General features: G+C 52.7%; 1 protein-coding gene across 1 annotated transcript in view; it reads left to right on the forward strand.

The window, feature by feature from the left end:
• The window catches only part of LOC100904938 (nose resistant to fluoxetine protein 6), a 49899-nt gene extending 26891 nt beyond the window's left edge, over nucleotides 1-23008 (forward strand). Inside the window, exons 3-14 of the mRNA XM_003740514.1 lie at nucleotides 10597-10869; nucleotides 11067-11292; nucleotides 11381-11502; nucleotides 12579-12852; nucleotides 13649-13898; nucleotides 14074-14153; nucleotides 14239-14361; nucleotides 14516-14730; nucleotides 14833-15086; nucleotides 19485-19793; nucleotides 21704-21941; nucleotides 22199-23008. Of these exons, the coding sequence (XP_003740562.1) occupies nucleotides 10597-10869; nucleotides 11067-11292; nucleotides 11381-11502; nucleotides 12579-12852; nucleotides 13649-13898; nucleotides 14074-14153; nucleotides 14239-14361; nucleotides 14516-14730; nucleotides 14833-15086; nucleotides 19485-19793; nucleotides 21704-21925 (2348 nt within the window). The 3' untranslated portion in view covers nucleotides 21926-21941; nucleotides 22199-23008. The remainder of the gene's footprint in view (nucleotides 1-10596; nucleotides 10870-11066; nucleotides 11293-11380; nucleotides 11503-12578; nucleotides 12853-13648; nucleotides 13899-14073; nucleotides 14154-14238; nucleotides 14362-14515; nucleotides 14731-14832; nucleotides 15087-19484; nucleotides 19794-21703; nucleotides 21942-22198) is intronic.
• Nucleotides 23009-23400: the final 392 nt, after the last annotated feature.

Below are 23400 nucleotides of genomic sequence, written 5' to 3' on the forward strand. Positions count from 1 at the left end.
GGCATCCCGGCACATCCCATCGAAACCCAGCCCAGTCCAGCAAGCTCCGTCCAACCTTCTTCGCGTACCCCCTCCCCTCCCGAAGGCACTGGTCGGATGAGCAAGCAACTGAGCTCGAGTCCGAAACCGCAGGAGCGGCACTCGAGTTGGTAGATGATGGACAGACGCACGGGCATCGCCAACATTTTAGGCCATCGAGCGCTGTTTGTCCATGTCTCCCTTTTCAGTCGGTGGTGGTCCGCGATTTGGACAACTGAGTGAGTGAGTTGCGAACTGACCCGCCGATGCCGTCAAAACGGTACTCCTCTCCTGGGGGTCAGCATCAGCAGCATCGGTTTTGTTGTTAGCGACGAGATGGCTTCATGAATATTCATTATAAGCAGCTCTCAAGTCTGGCTCAGACGGGCTCAGTATTCCCCCACGGGAACATCCCGGCGATGAAGTGTTGAGGGTCCCGTTTTTTTATTATTCGCTCGATCGGCCACGCGTGCCGCCATAACTTTAATTCAAGGAAACTTCGTTCGAACGAAACTCTTTTTCGGGCAGCTCCTTGCCTCCTCGGCTTCGTGCTCGGATCTGAAGTTTCATGCGTTTCAACGATTCGATTTGAGTTCGGAATTAGGTAGGAGGGCGCGACTTGGCGGTATGAGGCGCGGTCCGTACGCTCGTCTGCTGATCTCCCGGAAAAGATTCTGGGAAAGTATCCGAAAGTTGTTTTGCTTTTGTATAGCACCGCCTCTCGACGAAGAAAGGCTACGAATGTATCGCAACACCCGTCGATTCCCCGCGCCCGACGGAGAACAACGCACTGATGCCGTGATCGACTCGCGGAGGAAAACTCAAAAACTCATGACGAATAGAGTGCTTCAGCCGCACGATCCCCTTTACTCTTTCCCCTAGCCACGAAAGCACTTTTCTTCGTGTCCTTTTCCTTGTTGTTCCCTCTGCGCCTCCATGTGATGACGCAAAAGACTGCCTCTGACATGCCTTTGAGTTTCGATCGATCGGAGCGGCGATTGCTCAACAGACAAGCCTTCACTTTCGATCTGACTGAGCTCAATGAGCTCGTCACTCTGGGAACTCGACGCTTCGAAACGGTGCAAAACGGAGAGACGGCCAATTTCAACTCCCTCGTGCACCCACATACTCCTCCGAAACTTCAAGGGTGACGCTAGAATCTCTGATTCCCGAATAGTAGGATAAACAAATGCTGCTCACCGATCCCGATTGGATAGAACGCGAAGAAGTCGTCATGAAATCTTCGGTTCTGGTAATCCGACTCGTAATACACGAGAAAGACCGGCCTGTGGCAGCTATGATTAGGTGGAGACCACCTGTGATAACAATAATTGCGAAGAGAACACCTGTGATAACAATGGCCTGAATTCTAATGAACAAGACGCAAGCACCAAAGCGAACGTCAGAGCTGACTGAGTTTATTGCGGAAGACAGAAAAATGACGAGAATGGCCGAAGGGCAAGTTGGCTGCTTCGCTGCCCCGAGGAGAAGGAAGACGGAGCGAGCTCTCAACTCATAAATTCGAGATAAATGAGAAATTTTCGCGGCTTCCTCTCATCACCGTCGCCGAAGTCGTTGTCCGATTGGAGATATATTTCTCACGGAGCGGCCATCTATCCATCTCGTCTCATCGTCTTCCGAGTCCTATCTTGCTGAGTGAGATTTAAAGTCGGAATTCTTTTGAAAAGTTTGACAAAATCTTCATTGTGGCCCGGATGGCCAGCCCCGTTTGCCTTGTGGGCTGGTCGGTCGGTCAGTCGCTTGGTCGCCGGCCAGCCGGTCAGACGGTCGGGTGTCCGTTCGTCCATCTGCTCGGCCGCCCGTCTATCGGTCGGCCGAGCTCAGAGTACGCAGCACTTATTCTTAGTGTCACCCGCAGCCGTGTCTTCACTTGACCGCACCTCGCTTTTATCCTCGAGCCATTTCTCCCCATAATTTCCCGCTTCTCCTCGAACTCTCTTTTTCCTGTTCGTCTGCTCGTGGGTTCCATGTCCCTTGTGTATGTTGTCGGTACTCCAGGAGGAGACTCGAGCCGAATGCGTCCGAGAGTATGAAAGATCAGATCGGGCGGATAATCGGAGCTGGTCGTATTTTTCGTCTTTGAGTATTCGGTAGAGTATCTGTCGCGGTGAAACTAGTGATTGGCTACCCAGGTATTCGGTGGAACCGTTTTCCGGACCCAGATGGTCGAAGCCGATCCTGCTCAAACATTTGAGGGGCGTAACAGACAATTAGTTTGGATGCTGGGTCGAAGACCACAAGTCGGGAGCGATGCACGAAGCTTGAATTTTCGAATCCTTCACCTCACACACGCATGTCTCGACTGATATCTTCGGCCGCCAGCGAGTGTCCGCCCCGCGAGTTCGGCTCCTCGAGTTCCACTTTCCTTGGAAAAGATTCTCCATCGGGGATGCTCTTCCTAATTTGAATATTTTTCGGGAATTTTCCTAGGTGAAGTGAGGCAATACTTGAGTGGACGCGATGACAGGTAACAGCCACTGGTACCGCGCCGCACAAGAGAGGAAGCCGCTGTTCCCGGGATTTCCCGTCAGAGATCGGGATCGCCGCGTCGGTCTTTCGTCCGAAGAAAGTCCCATCTAAGCTTTAATTTAACAAATATGAGACAACAAGTTATGAAGAGTCCGTAAGCCGCTAGCACAAGGCGTAGATTCGGTGGACATTAACTGTTCGGAGGAGCTCACGGCCGTTTGCTTTCCTGCTCTCCGGATTTCCCATCTCATCTGCTCGGCTTTCGTGTCGCTAGATTTATGGGTCGATCCACGGTCCTGCGGCTCTTCATCTGCGCCTGTCGGCAACGGGAAGATAAGTCGACAAGAAATGCTGTCATTTCGTTCGTTCACACTGTACGCGGAGCTCTCCGTCGCTATCGAAACGCATCGTGAGCCCCGTTCCCGATACCGGGTATATACACGCGGCGCATGGAGTCGAAGGCTAGATTTCCGAGCGCGACCAGAGTCCAGGTCTTACGATCCCTGCGGAGAACTCGCTCAAATCCTACCGATTCACTCGGGGTTCGCTGCTCGGATTCGCCGAATGTCTGTGCCCGGTGTCATTCATTGATATCGAGAGGTCATCGCTCAGTCGACCTCCCCTCGATTCCTGAATTCTATCCCTGTTTCTTTTCCTCGCCGAGTCTAATGTAGAGGAGCTCCTGAGCACTGGGATCCGGCTCTCCAATCGCACGCGGTCTCATTCCGTCGAGACATGGAGTTTGATTTCGGAAAGAGGGAAAGCCGCGGGTCTTTCCACGGAAACCGCAGACAGTGAAACATGGTTACGGCCCAAATCTCTGAAGTCATTCGACTCGAGCGATACGACCCACTAGCGAATCCGCCGACCAGCGAGTCAACCAGCTCCCCAACGAGCCCGCGACTCAGTCAGCCGGCGACGAGGAGATTTCAAGCTACCGACCGACCGACCGACATTTAAGCCAAGAACAGTCCAGACTGAGCGCAGTTGAAGAGATTCGCTTGAGAAACTCTCGCAGCGACCTTCGAGACTGCTGTGGAAATAGTTGCCGACGCGAGTTTTACTCTGAGCGACCGACCGACCGACCTAACGCTCGTTCCTCCTTCCGCTCGTCCTACCGACCCGAGCACCACTGCCTTGGGCCAATCCTGATTGCCCACATTTTTGCACATTCTTCGGCTGGTGGCTGTGGCTCGGCGTAGTTTCTTTTCAAGGAACGCTGTTACGCGACCGAAAGTCGAAACAAAAGACGCAAAAAGTGATCCACGGAAAGACTTTTTCCGTGGAGCAAGGTTGCATTACGAAACTTCGTCTGTCGACTCGGATCCGCCAAACTCATCTCGACGGTATTTCCGCCGGCCTATCTGTTCGTTCGTCGGTCGCTTCGCCCCCGAATCGGATGATCGGTAGTCCCGTTCGTCTGCGTGTCGCAAGCGCTAGGCAGTTGACGTCGATGCCGCTGGAATTGCGGAATACCCGGCGAGTAGAACGTGCCTCAAAATGCGAGTTCCCTGTTTGCTCCCGAGCTAATTGGAGAGCACATGGAATCACGGTAGGTCACTCAGTCGCTGGGTGGCGCCGTCGTTCCGTTGGCGGCATTTGCCGTGTGCCATTGGCCAGAGCGCTGATAAGATGATCACTGCTGGAAATTAATCTTGTCGGAGCTACTGAGCCTGCATATATGGCCCCGTTCTACCGGGTTGAATTGGCGGAAGGACGGGCAAATAGTTTGGAATTCGACTGCGACTCTGCGACATGTCTGGCGTTCGCTTCGGTCGAGGCGGATTCTCCCTCGAACGATGTAAATACATATGCATTCCTGCTCATCCGATCAACAATCGACGATGCGGCCAGCCACACTGCATTGTCGCTGACATCCGTGGATGGCTCTCACAGTGGTCGGAACAGCATGTCGGGATTGCGGGGAAGATTTCTATTCCTACGTTTTTGGAGGAAGGAGCGTCGAGCGCCGGTGGGGGATATTGCGGAATTAGGTACTTTGATTTGTCCCGCAGGGGGCACTTTCCGGCGGCAAACATTGGCAGGTCTCGTGCGAACTGACGGTCGGACTCTCTGCCGCAAATTACGTCAGGAGGAATTAAATGCTTAACCGCGATGCAGAAGAAGAATCGCGTCGCGAAATATTTGGGATGGAAATTTCATCGTCGGATCGTTGCATTCAAAATCGAAGATCGTCCAGCGGATATTGCCTCGTAGATAGCATCGAGCTACGAGATTAAGGACCTGCGAGGCATCCGATGAAAGAATGTCACCGCGACCTAAAACCCTCCTCTCTCGCGTCGAGAGTACGCGATGCTGATGATGGCCTTGACCCTTTCGGTGCAGCTGACAGCCCTCCTCGTTTCCCTTCATTCGACTCCTGCAGCTGCTGCGCCACCGTTGGTGACGGGGATGGTGATGCTGCTGCTGCTGCCGCCGCCGCAACCATTGAAATCTCGTGCTGCGTCAGCGACGATCAAGCGAGTGCGGCCTCTTTCTGCGGTTGACAATTGACATAATGCTCGCTGGAGTTGACTTAATTTCCCGGAGAAGAACCATCATCAAGGAATTCTGTCGTTGTTGTCGCATCGTCTGTTTCGGGACAATGACACGCAAAGCGGAGATCCCCCGAGCCGCGGACTTGCTATCCACAATCGGCTATAGGCTTATAAGTACACATCGACACAGAGAGAATGTGGACCCATCTTCTGACAGTTCCTCTGCGAGCCGCTCGCGAGGATCTACGCCGCCGGAGGAGCGCCTTAGCAGATCTGTGGGCTGAATCGAGATTTCGGAGGACTTCCAAGAGTTTTTCTCGGAAGAAATATTTTCGACAGCGAGGCTCCTTTGTTGACCTCGGAACTCCGCGAGGTTTTTTCCCATCTCGACCAAGCTGCGCCGACGGCTTCCTCCCTCCTCAAGCTCGCGGTAAGTCAATAGCGTAGCGAAGAGGAGCTGCCAGGTGGATCGATCTGATGATTCGGCGAGGCGCCTGTCAAATCGCGCCAATCCTTTGGGCCTTCGATGGAGTCTGTACCGAACGCGAAAGATACCGTAAGAAGTCGCGTTGCTCGAAAACAAGGGCAACTCTCCTTAGAGGTCCTGCTGGGTATTGCCGAGATGCTCCGGTCGCGTCGAGCGGTATCTTCGATGTCGTAGAGAGAGTCGTCGCGTGCCCTGTCGTAGCGGCGGGACTGCCTTCGTTGAATTCTGTTTTTACTTCTTCCGTTCTATTCTCATTCGAGCCACATGTTGCGAACGGAAAAATTGATCGCCGCACAGATTCAGCGGGGAACAGGGCCTGCCGAGAGAAACTGGAGCTAGGGACTCCGGAGCTGCCCACAAGGCCGCGTACCAATAAATTGCATTGCTTGTTCCCGCATCTGCGAAACTTCCTACGATGAAGCGTAGGTCAACTAATCGCTGTAGATCAGCCAAGCAAGCTTCATTTTATTTGTTCTTCGGTGGTGGAACGTGAATGCACTCGCGCACGCGATTGTCGTCGTTGCGGAAGGAGCGTGACCGATGTTCCGCACTTCACATTTAGCATCGAAGATGGGTCTTTATGACGATCTCAGGAATGGATTGCGGAGTATTATTCGCTGCTTACTCCGTCCCTGCATCGCTCGGAGTTACGCCTCCCTCGACGCTGCCGGTGCCATGAAACATTGAGTTCGGCATTTGTGGTCGTCTCAGTGGTCTGATTCTCCATCCGTCGGCTCGAGGAAGGAGGCTCGGGCCCTAGGGTTTCCTGAGGAGGATAAAGGGGAGGGTCGCGTGGAATCTTCAAGAGGACCTCACAACCCCGGAGGTCTTGGCTACGGCAGGGAATCTAAAGACGGTGGACGACGGCAACGAGCTCAAGCCATTTTAGCCGACGCTCAGTCAGCTCGTTTCGTTGCCAAGCAATTATAAAATCAACAAGAGGACAAGATTGTATGTTCAAGAACACACAGGGAGCTCCGAAACACCGACTTCGTCCTGCCCGACAGAGGGTCGGTGCCGCCGCTCAAGAGAGATGGCTGTCGTCGATAATCTCTTGGAACCCTCCGGAGGGTTTTAGGGTCGTAGACATTTCCGATTCCCGGGATCAGTCGTGAAAACTCTTATTCCGATGGGTTTTCGTAGCATAGGGAGGATGATTGGGCTCGATCGACTACAGAAAACGTCATGCCGAGTCCAGCGAAGTCAGTCTATCCGAGAGGGAAACTCATTCGACGAGCCATCGAAATCGTGTGTGTTGGGACTTCTCTCCATTCGAAGCTTTCCGCTGCTGACCGACGCCGACGCTTCGCGGAGCGAATATCCCGACAGCACGGATTGGACCCGTATTCATCTTACTACTCGAGAGCCACCTCCTCCATTTGAACTGTGCCCCGGGAGAACGAGAGCCCCCGGACACACCTTCTCGAGGACGCACTATGGACTTGGCGACAACATGAGAACTCATCCGCTACAGGGAGTCTCTCCTCCCATGCTCATTCTCGGATCGGCGCTTGATCCCTCTTCCGGCTTTGTCCCGGCTGTTTGTTTCGGAAAACTCAAGGAGCGGATAAACTATCGACCCCGCACACGAACGAGGCCCATGGAAGGGGTGCGCCCATCGTTGGGGATAAAAGGGTACATAGCGTCATTCGGTTCCCGGCTAGTTCCTTTCTAGACCTGTCCGTGTCCCCGTCCTTTCCACCCTGCGAGTGCGGCGAACTCCTGAGTGTGAGTCCTTCCATCTGTTCTTCTAGTTTCCTTGACCGTCCCCGACTCATTCTTCTCATGCTCGTTCTCGTTCCTTCGGTGAATCTCCCTCTCATGGCCCTCCTCTCTCTTCTCACGCACTTCCCCCTCAAACTTCCGAGTCTTTCCGTCCGAGGAGGCGAGAGCTCGGCTGTGTGTTCTACTCACCAAATCCTCAATAGCTCCGAATTCGATCGGGAGGAAAGACAAAGTATTTTCCTTCTGCTCCGTCGTTCTCCGTTCGATTGTTGGTGGGAGCCTTCTGGAATGGTTGGTTGGTCGGTCGCTCGCTCGCTCGCTTCGTATCTTGGATGGAACGACAGGTTCGGAAAGACCCAGTGAAGGATTCCAGTGGCGAACTTCCCCGCTTCCCGAGCCCTATCCAGCTCTGGAGAACGTCTCCTCTCGATCTCGCCCATCCTTCCCAGCCCCACTCGATTAACTCAGTCCCCTATTTCACCCATTCTCGGAATTCCGTTGGTCGGGAGAAATTCAACCCCCTCGCTTCCGGGTCTGAATTTTACTGCAGTCGCTCACAAGTTCGTCCGGCTCTCTAGCGCTCAAGGTAACTCATCCGAGCTGTCACTAATGAGGCGTCGTCCATCCAAGATCCGGGATGCCCACTCCTTTTGAAGGAGTATCGGACCGAAGTGTTAGCGTCCCATCTCGTCATGAGGGACTTTACGTCCGGCTCATTAGCTGAGTGACTGAGTGAGTGAGTGTTAGACTCCGGAAGAGAGTGAATCAATGAATGACGACGAGCAAAGGGGAGAAAGCAACCGACTGACTGACTGACTGGCCGACCGACAGACCGGCTTGCTGGCGGCTGTATGCCGGCAAAGCCATCGGATAAAGTGGCTTTTTTTCTCTCAATCACCCATCCGCTCTCGGCCGAGCGGACGCCTCTTTGCTCATCTCACGCAGCGAGCTCGCTCGTGGGTGGGGTAGGAAGCTCACCGAGTCACCGTGAACAAGAAGAGCCTCACTGAGCAAGAATCCCAAGGAGAAATTCGTTAGCTGACCACCCTGGGAACATCTCACCGTAAGCAGCTAATTTATCCAGTGTCCATCAAATGCGATCACCAGTGATTCGTCCGGGTGAGAGGATGAATCACTGACGTAATTTGGCTCCCTCGCGTCGAGTGTATAGACAGATAAGAAAACTCTGAGCGAGCCAGCAGTCGGTGGTCAGCCGAGCAAAAGGTCCCGAAAAGCTTGTTTGTGGTCGGAAGCGAGCGGAAGAGGTGCGAGACAGCGAACGGGATGACGGGTGCGCGCCCGCTGGCCTGGAGCGAGCGGCAAGGGGTCTGGAATCAGCGAAGAGTGGCGGAAAGAGGAGCGCGGAAGCAGTCCGCCCCCCCCTTCCGTGCACCCACTCAACCGAGCCAGTCGGCTAGCAAGCTGGCAGGCAGCGGAGGGGAGGCGGCTCCATTTGTCTCCGAGAAAAATGAACACAGGAAGCAAACGAGTCTTCCTGCGGAGCCAGACGCGCTCCTAGGTCATCAAGGCCCAGTTCAAGGCCGAGCGTGCGGTTTGCACCTTTGCTGTTCCAAAAAACAGAAGTGTTTTGTTCACCGTTTTCGACCACGAGACGCGGTCGAACTGTCCGTCAATCAACCAATCAATCGGTCCAGTTATCGATGGATCTGTACGGATCCGTAGACCTCTTCCGGGCTCGCTTCGCCGTACCAAGCCAGCGCCGTGGATTTAGAGCGCAAAACACTTAAGAAAGTTTTTCGCTCTGAAGGCTCCCAAGAAGGGCATCCGGTGACTTCGGGGAATTTTTCTGATTTGGCTTTTCGTATCTCAATCCCCCGCCGAATCGATGATCTTGGGCACGACGATATTCGAGCCTCGAGTGCGAAACGAGCTCGGCAAGAGATACGTGGGAGCTTCCGAGTTTTGCCGTCGGACCGCACCGCAGAGTGGAACTCGAGGAAACTCAGGCAAGCAACGGAATTATGCGTTGCTGCGAACTTATTCTTCCAGCTCTGCGGTCGGTGACGGAATGATACTGCAAGAGAGCTCGTCTCGCGGCGGAACTCGCAACGAACGGCACATAACATTCCATTTTTGTTTTCTCTCTCGTGTTCGCGCCGGTGTCGACACCTCCGCAGCAGAATTCCCGCGAGAAGGCTCCAAGCGACTCCGCTGTGGCTCCTCGTATCCGCTGCCTCTCCCCGGGAAGAGGAAAAAGACGAAGGGTCAACGAATCCGACGCCCACGACTGCAAGGCGAAGGAACCTAGGAAGTCCGAGGGAACCGGCGAATGGGACTAGGAATGTACGCGTAACGGAAGCGGTAGGGAATTCAGACGGGAACCCGGCTGCGCGGGCAACCGATTCGGGAAAGACCGACTATTGAAATCTAACGGTTCTCGCGTTCTCGGCGGGAGAGGGGATAAGGAAAAATAAAACGTCGAACGAACGGCCCGCCAACGAAAATTGGCTGTCGCGGGAAAACGCAAAGACCTTTCACTCAGTCTTTCCCTCATTCGACAGCCTGTGTCAGGCAACGGCAATTTTTTTCCCGAATCTCGGAGAAAAATTGAAGAGAGCGGCGAAAGGTCAGACGAAGGTCAAGAAAACGAGGCGTTACATCGATGACGAATCGACGACAAACCTCTCCAAGCAGAGGAGGAACGAACACGGAATCTCGAGGGCGACAAGCCGAGCCCGGAAGCGACGGGGGAATGCACGAGCGAGAGAGCAATAACTACAATTTGTCGAGATAGGAAATCGATGTGAGATATGTGCATGCAGGAACTGCTCTCGTATTTTCCAAAACAATTTACCGGATCTGTCAGCGCTCTACGCTATCCGCGTCGAATTTCTCGACCTGTTCTCACAGTCCGTGGGATGAAAAATTCCGAAGGACGACAGTCGCCGCAGAGCAGCCGTGAAAAGCAAAAAAGAACATATTGCGCTCTGAGCCGGCAGACGCTTAAACAAAAGCAGCCGTGCCAGAAGCAACAATGTGCTCCAGGGTGAGGCTCCCATTAATTTTTCCCTGGAGCCGGGCTTCTACCGCCCCGCCCCCCTCCCTCCCTCCCAAACCCAGGGGGAGGCAGCTGACTCTGACCGGGTGAGATGTCCTTAGAAAAATGACGAGCACTCAGACCGGATTCCGGAGATGAAGTTCCCCGGAGGTCATGAAGCTTTCCATTTCTCGATTTGATTCGCGACTCGGTCGCTAAGGGCGCAGAAGCGAGCTCTCTTATATTGTTCATATGAACGGAGACCGTGTTGTAGGGAGTGACAGTCGGCGTCGTTTCGAGTTTTTCCATTATTTGTGAAGTATTGAACTACATGAATGTTGAGCCCAACACTGACCATTCCTCTCTACCCTCTATTCCAGTGGCCGATGCCTTCGTCAAACCCCCGACGGGGATCTTGTCAGGAACCTTCAGCTTCGTGTCGAACTACGATCAATGTCTGAAAATCCCTGAGTTCGATCTCGACGACATTGAGAACGTTCTGCAAAAATATCCGCGACTACCCTCCAAAGTCAAAGGAGCTTACTGCAGCTTCAAGCTGCGTTTGAAGAGGAACAAATACTTCAAACGACCCGAGAACGAAACCCTCAGCGAATTCCAGGAGAATATGAAGAAGGAAGAGCACAAGATGGATGGTAGGAGCTTGATTAGCATCCACGGATAGCGCGTGGTGTCTTGGATTCTGATGAGCTCGAAAGCTCTCCAAAAGCAGGGAATCTCCTCGTGTTTCGATTTTTGGTGGCATCGGGATCCCACCTTCTCAATGCTCCAGTCGGAGAGCGGGGAGCGTTGGCTGTACCAGAGACTCATTCCGCTTGATTTTGCCTTCCAGATGTGTACAAACTGCAGCCTGAGTTCCCCGGATACGTAGGACTTTGCGTCCCCTCGCCCTGCTCCAAAGTGTCATTCGAGAATCTCGGTCTGGCGATGAAGAACATTCTACTCAAGTATATCAAACCCAATCGAGAAAAGTTTCCGATCTTGGTCGGCATTGACGCGGTGTCCTGCCATCAAGCCGATGATCTCCCCCCCGCAAACTTTGGTGCCAGATTCATCTCGTAAGTTTGATTCGGTCTTCTGGGAAACTCGAATAAACGCTTCCCTCCCCTCCAATGTATATTCTTAACATGTTCTGTTTGTTCTCAGTGGCATATTCATCCTCCTGGCGATAATCGTTCTCATCGGAACTCTAGCGGACATCATATTCTGCTTGAAACTGAAGCGCGATGATATTTCTAAGGATGAGGCCAAGCACTCGTATGACTTCGGTGAGTTTTTGACGACGGTCCGTTTATGGGCTTCCTTGACGATTCTTCTCGACGAGCAATCCTGATCGCTTCATTCCTCCCGCGAGCCTCCAAAACCCGAGGCAGGTCCAGATCTCGTTTTGAATCGCACGAGAGCTCTGGCGATCGTCCCCGGGCGGCACTCTCTTTCGGTCTCCCCTCTTGGTATTTCGGAGCTCTGCATCCGAAAAGGGTATTTTTGAAAAAAAAATGGTCTGCGCGGGGCGACATCTTCGTAGAGCAAGGCATCAGGGTCGGAAGTTCCGGGATGCCGCCTCCGGCACGGTGGGCCACTGGAAAGGAGAGGCAGTATTGTTTCTTCCCCGAAATTCCGGTATCTATTCCGCGGCGGAGAGTTTTCGGAGGCAGGGGCAGGCGGTCGTCCTGTGAGACCTCGATCTTCCTCGTCCGTCCAATATTCGACGGTTTCTTCTGCTCACTTTCTCCAACATTGCACTTGTTGCAAGTGGCACCTTCTCTGAGTTCGAAACCTGTAATAATCTGGCCAGGGATACCGTTGAGCCGTCCGACCGCCACGGACAAACCAGGGAAAAATCGACCCAGTTTTGGGATATTCCAGTCGCAATCCGGTCGCGGAGTATGATTTATCCGAGGCACCAGCGTCCACCGTCCAAGTCTGGAAATGAAGAGGTTAGCGCGTCGATTGGCACCGGCCCAAGCAAGCAGCAGCGGCGGCGGCGGCGACGGCGAGGGCCACCAACTACATTACACGCTTGCATTCGATTTGGGTCGTTGCGTCTTTTTAAAGCCTTCACACAGCGCTCTCTCGTCTCCCTCCATTGAAGTTTGGGCTGTTTCGGGGTCATCGAGACAAGGTCGATCTTGGTCGCTCGGACCGTCGCAGAGACTCGTTTCCGCAAAACGGGTCCACCTTGAGAGCCAGGGGAACGATAAAACTCAGCGAACCGCGTTAGGCTCTCTATCGGTGGAATCTGAAGAAATCGACTTTGTGATAGCGACTCGGGAGGGACAGCCCGAGAAGGATGTATGTCATGTCGAGCAACAAAATTCATACGGCCGTTTTCATTGCATTTCAGCCTTGGAGGGTAACTTCGCACAAATGCTCCGCTCGTGCTCGGCCGTGGTCTCTTTCAGGCAGTTGATGGATACGCGTGTCCCAACGCACACCGTCAAGTGCCTTTACGGAGTCAAATTTTTCGCCATTGTCTGGCTCATTATGGGAAACACGGGCCAGCTTCGCGCAGGAAATATGACGACGAACATGAAAGAGATGGAGAAAACCCTCCAAACAATGACCACGCAGTTCGTACTCAACAAAGATTTGGCCGTCGATACTCTGCTGGTTGTGAGGTGAGTGAGCTCCCCGAGGCTTGTTAGTTTCCCCTCGGTGACAGGATCGATTCCGAGCGGGACATTCCCCGCACCGAATTCGAATGTGAGCGCTATCAATTTCATCTGCGACTCGCTATACGTTTCCTAATTGATATTGATGTCTTCGCTATGCTCATTATCGTTGAGTTCATCTCGAATTATACACGCAGTTTTGTCCGAGGGAGCGCTTCCTCGGACAAAACTGCCGGGATCCATCTTTTCGAGGAGTTCAGAGATCGAATAGCCATTCACATCGTATAAAAAGTCTCTTCGATTCGAACTGTTTCGCCGACGTGGAAGGTCGCCTAGGCAGATGAAATGCTCTTGAAGAATCCGAAACTTTATGTCGAGCACGTACGGCACTCCACGTGTGCCCGTTCACTCAGGGGGAAAGTTCCTGCAGGCATTCCTGAATTCTTCGGGATACATCTGGCAGCAGAGGGCGCCCGCTAGATAGACGCGACCAATATAGATACGTGAATTCATTGGAGATCATTTTTTCGCGTTCTGTAATCGGTTGCGCCCGTCCTGATGTCGACGAATCCGCCTATTGCTGTCACATGACTCGAGTAATGAATGTGTGCTCACCGCGGTTTGTCGAGAGTCCCCGGGAACGGATCGGAGATCTTCGGCACGAACGCTATCGCGCTGTGTCTGTACCCGGAGAAAATCGAGAGATCTCCTCCAAGTGTTCGGGACCATCCGGTGCTCCGCTTGATTGAGCAGGAGTGACGAGGATTCGCTCATGCGTTGAGTCATGTTCTAATTATTTCAGCGGAGTTTTGTTTGCGTTCGGACTCTCGAAGAGAAACGGCGTCGGTCACGTCCTGCGCTACAGCGGTCACCGACTCATGAAGACAGTGCCGATGTACTATCTCCTGCTTTGGTTCCTCGTATGTTGCTTCGCGCGAATGGGAGCAGGACCCACGTGGGATATCGAGAGTCAACGTTACTTGTCAAAGTGCGGGGCGACGTGGTGGGCAAACATTGCATTCATTAACAACTTCCTCAAGGTTGAAAATCAGGTAAACAAACTTCGAAAAACGAGATGATAGCCTGGCGCTATTTTCGGTTGTGTCATCATTCGGACCGCGTCTGCCTCGATAATGGTCCCGTATCCCTCGAGGAATAGCAAGGCGGAAGCGCAAGTGATGGAGCCGGCGGAACTTTTCCTTTTAATCTGAATTCCGTCTCTTTCAGTGTATGCCCCACTCATGGCTTGTCGCCTATCTGATGCAGGGCCTCATCGTTGCAGTTATAGCTACGTTTTTCTGGAAAAAGTAGGTTTCGGTCGCCTGCGCTCCGAATGTCCATGACGAGGGAGCGTCTTTCGCTGTAGCTGAACAATGTAATTCTTGTCGACAGGATGGAAAACGTGACCCATTTCGTGCTCGGAGTTCTAGTCGTGACGACCATGATCATAGATTTCGTTCTGAACCTGTCGAATAATCTGGGCCCTACGACGCTTCTTCGGGAATACCGTTCAGGGTAAGTGTCTCGAAGTCTCTGGTGTCGATTGTCATTTCTACGCTCCCTCCTGCCGGATAGAATAGATGGCAGTTAGGTATGAGGACACTGTCCGTAACCGAAGGGCAGCCTCGTGTACTATTCAAGCGTTAAGGCGACAATCCTCCACATTCAGATCGAAGAACGACTACATGTCGATTGTGGGAATGCAGATCTACAGCCGAGGGGGCCCGTTCTTCATCGGTCTCATCATAGGTTTCATCTTCAACCAGAAGATGAATAGCAAGGGCACGTTCAGCAAGCTCGGCCGACTTGCCACAACATTCATGTGGCTTATGATTTTGACCGTGGTCATTGTGACCATGAACGCCACGTTCAATTGGAACCGAGGTGGGTCAGCAATGTTTTCCTCCTCCACGACCTGTACAGAACAGAAATGTATCGACAGGCAGAATTGCAGGAATTCACAATCGCATGGTTTCTCTTCGCCAGGTGCATCGTATCCCAGCAACTCCGTTTCGGCTGTTTACGACGCATTCCATCGCGTAGTGTTCGCGCTGGGTACGGGGCTCCTCATCATGATGTGCCACGCAAAGAAAGGAGGAATCGTCAACATGCTCTTGTCGTGGCCCGGTTTTATTCCTGTGGGCAAACTCTGGCTCCTTATCTATCTTGTGCACCCGTTTGTTATTTTCCACAGCAACGGCACCCTCCGCGCTCCTGTATATTACACCAAAAAACAGCTCGTAAGTGATTTATTGTTTCGGCTCGACGGATCCCATTGCTGGCTCCGAGCTGAAAGGGCTTTAATTAGGTAGCCGCGCGAGATCATATTTCCCTGAAAACGCAAGCGAAACACGTTGATATCAACGAAGGAGAGGGGAGGAACTGCAATCGAGCGGGAGTCCTACCGAACGAGTTCGTAGTACTCTCCGCTATCGATCCGAGGAAGCCCTAAGGGAAACCTCCGACTGAAGTTTGGAGGAGCTTCCTCCGAATATCCCTCGAAGGTTGGAGAAACTTTCGGCGTCACAACTGGCCTCAGGGATCTCGACAGAAGAGGGGCTCGCCTTCTCATATCGTGTTAGCTCGCCTTTGCTCACATCTATGATTTCATCTGTTCTGTTGTGTATCTGCCTTCTCTCTGGCCGGCCAGTGATTGCTGATGCAAGCTGGAAATGTGAGGAAACACCTGGCAGCCAAGATCCATTCTATTGCTTCATGTCGACAGACGGTGGCGACGCTGTTCGACGGACGATCGGACGGTCGGCGAGAAGAAGAGCGAGCGGGATGACGGCCGGCCAGGAGACGGCGGGTCCTCATGGACTCCGGGCTCTCTGTCGATCTGGCGGTAAGCCGTCGAATAGTTGGTCATGAACCCTTTACTGCTCGTCTACTTATGACCTTGACAGACGAACCTGTCGACGGGTGGAACGAGTTGGGGAAATGACCGTCAAGCCTGGAAGGTCAATTTTAATTGATTTTCCCTGGGAGGATATCCAATAATATGTAAATAGCGGCGGCAATGACGACCTCGGACGACCTTCATAGCGACGTGTTTCCTCTGCGGCAAGGCTGCTGAGTCAAAACGATATAACGGCGGTATGACAAAAATTTGTTGTACCGAAACTGCTACTGGGAGCGAGCGGTCGGTCCAGCAACCATACAAAAACAAGGTAACACTCAGATGCCGAGGGAATTCGACGGCTGCTCCGTACCGTTTGTTTTTCCCTCGCGAAACATGCGTCTATGATAAGTGCATTCCTCTGAAAATTGTACGCTCTTGTCCAAGCATCGTATTCGCGTTCTCTCCGCGTATCTCATCTCCCTCCCTCCAGCGGTATCGGAGTTCGCTCACATTCATGGGAAAAAGAAATGCGTGCGTACCTGTGATTCCTACTGGCTCGCCACAGGACTATCGACGGGGAAGATCACTCAAGCTGGATGGGCTGCGAGAGCCGACAGTTGAAACTTAGTCCTCCAAGTAGAAACGTTCGCGGCGGGTGAAGACTTGCTACAGCTTCCCGCTATTTTCGCTCAATGATAGTATCGTGAGGCGAGCCTTTTGTTTTTCTTTGGCACATGCAACGCGAGCAAAGCAGGCTCCGGAAGAGAGAGCACTCGACAACAAACGAGTGAAACGAACGCTCCCTGAAGCGAGCCCGCAGCGGCTTGAATTAACAGTTTGGCTCGGTTCCGTCGACGCCAAGCCAAGTTGTTTAGGTTCATTAGCGCATGCCTCCTCCCCTGCGATTCCTCTCCGCCCCTCTCCTCAGTGCACCCCATCCGACTCCTGCCGCCGATCCTTTTATTTCGAGGGACGCTACGGAGCTCCACAAAATTTTCAACAAACGATGTCGACGGCGGCCACCGATGCCGACGGTGCCGAGTCCTTCTCAGCGAATTGCACAGACGTTCTTGCTCCAGCTCACAGATTTACTCCCCACGTAGACGCGGAAAACACAGCAAAACCTCCGGAAATGATTGATAGATCCGGAGGCGCTGGCTCCCGTTTGCTGTCCGGGCCTAGACTAACCGTTCGCTGACCAAATCGATTCGTTCGGAAGCCGAGATTGGGGAACCGAACGTTTCGGAGGCTTAAGATGGAACGAAGGAAGAAATGTTTCTCAAATCCAAGTCACTTTCGTGCGAGCCCACATACACGGAGGGTGACAGTCGCTTCGACTGCGATGGCAGAAAGTCTAAAGCGCTGGTGGCGGGGGCAGCGGTGACGCCAAAGGGAGCAGGAAGTGGAAGGAGAGGATGATCAATCGCGAGTGACACCATCAAGCCTCTGTACAAGAGCCTATTTTGGATTTTTTTGAAGCTCCCTGTCCACACAAAGGGCTGGTGGTGGATTTCGCCGATCGTCCCTCCAGGAGCTAAGGAGCTCCGTGATGTCTGCTTCCCTCAGTCAAACTCCGCGCATCTCCCATACGGCAAGAGTCAATATGAGCTCGTGATGCTTTCTGGATGGATTTAGCCAGAAGCTTCGCCCATCGCAGCTCCGCGGTCGGAGCTCTTCGCAATGTCATAGTGTGCGAACTTGGTGCTTCCCATCACGGATCGCACCACAATCGATGGAGTCAGGGACTGTCGGCTCTTGGCGTGGTCATTTCCACCCAATGCCTTAGCGGCGCTGCCCGCGTTCGTACCGCACGGACTCCGTAGCATCTCTCCGCAGGCGGTTGCTCCATTGTCACTTCTCGTCTCAAGGGTTCGGAATCCCTTGTCGGTATTTGCTTTGTATCCATCTTGCTTCCGTGCTCCTACACTCCACCGTCCACCTTAGCGGGCCTGTCCCCTGCCATCCATTCGTACACTCCTCAGAGCTTTCTCAGCGGCGGGCCCTGAAAAATTCGGACGGTTCTAGTGTTTCTCTTTCTTTGGTGTCATTTGGAACCAAGAACCCAACACTGTTCCCCCTCGCCTTCGTTTTCTTCTTGGCTGTTTATTTTTCTCCCTCCGTCGTGGGACGACGATTCAGCAGGTCTAATTTATCTTCGTCCAGGAAACGGTAGTTGCATTGTCTCCTGGCGCTCCTTTCGGCTGGTCTATTCCTGCTTCCATTCCTTCGTTGGTCCTCTGGATACCGCATGCTCCGGGTCGCCATCGTCGCTACCGTCGAGTGCAAAAGCTCTGTCGAACGAAGCCTTTCTCGCTTCAAACTTTCTTCAAACGGAGTCGACAGCTGCGTCGGTCATGTCCCATCTGCGCGAATGCTTTCCATGTACTTGTTATGTAGTTGCGATCCTCCGAGTGGATCTTCAGTGGAGGTTCAGGACCTTCGACGGTTTCTAGCGCCGGAGAGCTCTGTCCAGATGTTCGATCGTGACCTCGACGACGGTCTCACCTCAGGGAAGTAGCGACAGAGCTTCCGTCTTTGCCGATGAATACTTCCCAGCGTCGATGCTCATTGGGGCAAATGACTTCGTCGCAGCCCGAGAAACTGATTCCGTTTCCACTTCACCGCCTGCCGGGCAAAGGGAGGATCTAATCGCTGCTCAGTCTATCTGGGTTGTGTTTCTTCCCCGCTGGCCCGTGGACGTCAGACAGCTCGTCGGGTGAGGGGGGTGGCCCGTCCTCGCGACAAAAAGAAAGACGGGCGCAGGAACTCTTCTTATCTATGAGGGAATAAAAACTTCCCGACAAAACCAACCAGTCGACGCACAGACCGAACCGACAAACGAATGGGAGAGTAAGAGACCATCCGTCCACGACAACGTCGACCCCTACCCGTTCGCTAGCCAGCTAGTGGCGGTTCGGAGACTTGTCGGTCGCTTCCGCTAACATGTCGTAATGATTCTAAATTGAGATGTCCGTCCGTGCTACGAGCATGGGGGCGGGCGTCTGGTTGTTCCGCTCGCGTTTGTCGGTCGCGTTCTGCTCCGTCCTTTCTCCGCATTTTATTCACTGCGATCATCATCTGCGACTGGGCTATTATGAATGACACAAATACGCGAGCCTTACATATTACGATAAGTATCGCTGCGACTTGCAACTTGACCAGGAATATTGCGAGGGGCACCCACCTCCTCACTAGCTCCATGGAGAGGGCTGGTGAGAACCACCGATTGCTGGACGGATATAGCGGAGAGCAATCTGTGCGAAGTTGGGGAGATCGTGAGAATCGGAAAATTCCCCTGCGAATTTTGGGACATCCGCGAGCGAGGGCGGATCTTGAGGATACGTGATATCCTATACGGAGCTTCCCGTCGGAGCGCTACCTTTGCCCCCTATTACATTCCGAGTCCTCAGTTTAGTGACAGCGAATCTTCACCTCGCCCTGGTGACTCGGGTATGGTGGCTAGCGCGTTTGTCACTACTCGTGCAAACGTGCGTTTCACTTCGTGAAATGCCGCAACGACGCCGCTCGCGCGGGAGGCGGTGTGGGTTCGATCCCTGCTTCCGGAAGAATATGCAGGTACTCGGCCTTGATCCTCCTGGGTACATTTGCTCTATGGATCCGTCCTCGGAAGCAATGTGATTAACAGTACCCGGGACGTTAAACCTCGGCTGTGTGGATCAGCCCGAAAAAGTTTTTGGTGACTCGGGGAGTAATCCATCGGGAAGGACTATCCCGGAATGTACTTTACATATTCTCGATACTACGAGAATTAACATTCTCATCTCTCTAATTCCAGTTCTCCGAAATCTTGTGGAACCTCGTCATCTCCATTGTTGTTTCGATCGTGCTCCATATTCTGCTTGTAGCTCCGTTCCAGGCTATCGAGCGCTTCTTCTACGACACTTTCATCGAGCCATCCGATGAGAGTGATTCTAGCAACACCTACCTGCGGTACACGTATCCGAAGAAGGATGTGGAGACCGGCAGCTCGAATCAGAGCAGTCCTTCAGCGCGGAAAGACCGGGAAGAGCTGCCCGAACCCTACGACAAGCATCAGAGAGATTATCCCAACGGCGAAGACACGACGGACAAATCCGACGAACAAGTATGAACACCACGAACGTCTCGACCTATAAGAGCGTTGATTGATCGATCGAGCGAGCGATCAAGCCAGCAAGCAAGCGCGCAAGACAGCTAGGTTTTTGAATGACTGCACTCGTTGGAAGTTTCCGTTGACGTTTCTTGAGGAGCGAGCTGCACCCTAAAGCCTCGTCCAACATGCCAAGCTTGATTCCCCCTCCTGTTATGACCCCAATAAGAGCAGCTACAGTTCTTCAGTGCTGGGTACCACCAGAGGAAGCAATGGGAAATTCAAAAGTAACGCCGTCAGAAATGTTCCCCGACCTATCCCCCCGGTGACAGTCCACCTCTGCGAATGTCGCCCATCCGTGCACCGACCCAGACTTTTTCTCCAGGTCTTGAGCACAAAAATCTTCCCATTCGAAGTAGCCTATTCCTGTCGATCCTCGCACTGAATCGTATCTTAAATCCAGAGCAATCAATTCCCAAGTGTGCACGCCCCAGAATGCACTGCCTACTCGAGAAAAGCTGCTGCTGCCGTCCACCGAATCACGTGATCCTTGTTTGCAGCGTACCCTTCCCTCAGTGAACTCCAAACCCTTAGGTCCCTCAGGAAGAAATACGGCGACGTAGGGCTGGAGGCATTCCATTGCATTGTTTTACCTAGTCACTAAGGTCCTCAAACATCCAAGTGCCATTTTCGATAACCAAGATTGACGGAAGATTTGTTACTTATTGTTTCCCGGTTCGGGATCAATTTGACCCGTCATTCAACGGTAAGCCCGGTTCTGATCAAAAAGATTCGAATAATCATCACAGTCGACACTATGCAGGAGAGTCGCAGACAGTTCCTGGAATATTGTTCGCACAGTCAGGACTGTCGAGCGTTGAGCGCACATATGGACTCGCCTTCGCTCGACCAAGCGAAGGAACACAATTATTGCAAAATTAAATGGCAGAGTCCCTGTGCGAAGAGATTTCCAACTGACCATACTCTAGCTTCGCCCTGAGAATGAGATTCCGTCGGGAGTATTCCCCGAGTCGGATCGTCCGTGTCTGGATGAATTTCTCGCTTGCGACCAAAATACCGCTCACGAGAGCGCTGTATAATTATCTAGAATATTGATACGTTATTATTTTCGATAGATATGAGCATTTCAATAAAAGTATTGTGCTTTATAGCTGGTCGTCCGCTCCTCAGTGTCTTCCCCCGGTACGCCAGCGTTTCGCTCGTGGTAGATTCTGCCTAATCGTCGTTACCGGATTTCTCGTTGCAAAGAAAAATTTGTCGAAGTCGGTCGACGGCACCTCACTGCCTTCCGGAGCTTCAGAGCGACCCTTTTTTCCGTAGAGCGGAGTCCCAGCGCTTCCGCGCAACACGCCATGCTTCTTTCGCCACCCTGCCCACCTTTGTACTCGGCTGGAGTGTGGGGCTTTGTGAAGCTTTTCTACAATTTTGACTCCGCAATAAGCTCGGGCTTTTGTGCTCAGCGGATACCGGAATTCTCGGCACGACGACGCTGACGTCGACAGCAGCGCGGGTGATACCCTCGACTATACAGACGCCTAACCAAAAAAAAAAGAATTAGACACTGCAGTGAGTCCCCCCGGCTTCCTCCTATCTGTTCGCATTCATGCGATGGGAGTATTACACCGCTCACGCAAGAGACTCTTCATCCGAGGACGACACTCATCTCGACGTGGTGCCCATCCTTTCGTCATAGATTTTATTCACCATCCATTACCCCATCCACGCCATACGCTTTCCTGACCCGCATGCTCTACGCTCGAATTATGAGATATCGTTATCCAGATGAGTGCATAGACAGTGCTTTCCATCACGAGAGGTCGATTGACGCTCTCGAAACCGAAGCCTCAATAATCCGGAATCAAACCACTAACCGATGACTAACCGATACCATTTTACTAACGAAGGAGGGGGAGCCTCTCGTGGCTAACGCTCGGAATTCGCTAAGAGATCATTCGCACATCGGAGACTTCTACGAGGCTCCTCGTATCGACGCCAATATCGATGAGCTAGAAGAATCACCGCGGAGGAGCCGCAAGCATCTGGAGAGCCTAGAAGAGAAGCAGCTAGCGCAGAAATCTGGAGGCGAAAAAGGAACAGGAGACGAGAGAAGCAATTTGATCCAGTGAATGAGACAGGAATCGTGTGAGTATCTGTCGCTGTGATGAGATCTCTGATCGTTGCGACTCTTTCCGGAGGAGGCCGTGAGCACTCGAAATCTCGAGGCGCTCAGGACCCCTCTTCCCTCGGTTCGGTGGTCGGAAAGCGAAAGTTTAGGCGGAGAGCGACGTCAAGCTTCAAGAGCTTGTAGCAATGATTCGATTGTCCGTCCTCACACGGCGGAAGCGGTGGCACCGGGCAGTTTTCTTCGTCCACACTTACCGACTTGTGCGATTTTGCAGAGCCGGAAAGAGAGAATGAGAGACCTGGTTTTCGCTTCATCAGCTACTTCTCTGCGGAACAGGAGACGTTTGCAGAGCGGGCGGCCGGAACAAGACTTTGCCAAGCGAGCTTGCAGCCATCATCGTTTCCCCAGGGCCAAAGCCTTGCGTCCGATCAACAGCTCCCCTTGAGATTGGAGACACTCGAGGGAACAATCGTCCGATTCAGAATCACAGTATGCATCGAACAGCATCTACAGAGTCAGCCACCAATACCTTCCCACATATTACACATTCAGAGAACTTGAAGACCGACCTGAAATTAGTACTTAGATCCGGCGCTGCATCCAACCTCAAAAGCCTCGGAGGCGGTGCCGGCGAACGAGAGGGAGAAAGTTTAGCTTCGAGTCGACTTCAGAGTTTGAAGTCTAAGTTGAAGCTGGTTTCGAAAGACGAGGTCCACTAGTTTTGTTCGGAGGCAGCAGGGAGTGATGTGGAGCGAAGTAGAAACTTGGTTATCCACCTGACTTTAATCATAGCAATTATTGTGATGTGCCATATAAGTGAGCCTACTCCCCTGAGAGACGGGAATATCCGTCCGCCTAATTATGTCGTTTTCTAAACGAGGCGGACTAGTAGAATTGTACGTTCGGGAGGAAACTCGGTGCTACTCGAATATGTTTCCGAGCGCGTATCTTTGGAAGAAAACAAAATCGAGCCTGAAAATGGAGAACAAACGTTGAACAGTGTGAGAGATATATGTAGGTATTTTTTTACCTCCTGATGATGAGACCGAGAGAGGAGAATGTTTTCTAATAAATAGTCTTCAATGATGAGCCTCGTCTTGCCGAATTCGCCTGAATCCTTGTGACACCTTGTCCCTGCCGAGAGTATTCGCTCCTATTTCGCCGTCGATTCGATTTCGACAAGTTACACGCAAGAACCTCCAAGCGGCTTTCACGAGTTTCTCCCGAGATTCACAGAGATTCCGTCATCGTGAGCCGGGAGAGGTCCGGAATGAAGAGCGGCGGTATTTCTCCTCTCAGCTGTTTCCATCTGCATCGCTTTGTTCCGCGTGCGACACTGCTGGTGGATCTCTTACGAGCGAGGCTGCATCTACTCCGTCCGGAGGCCGATGTGCAAAAACGCGATATTGCTGTGGAGGAGAAAAAGCTAAATTACGCTGGTGCGTCCAGCTTGCCCACCAGTCAAGCTGGGCAGCC

This window comes from Galendromus occidentalis, unplaced genomic scaffold (genome assembly GCF_000255335.2).
Source record: "Galendromus occidentalis unplaced genomic scaffold, Mocc_1.1 scf7180000076951, whole genome shotgun sequence".
In the NCBI taxonomy this organism is placed as follows: domain Eukaryota; kingdom Metazoa; phylum Arthropoda; class Arachnida; order Mesostigmata; family Phytoseiidae; genus Galendromus; species Galendromus occidentalis.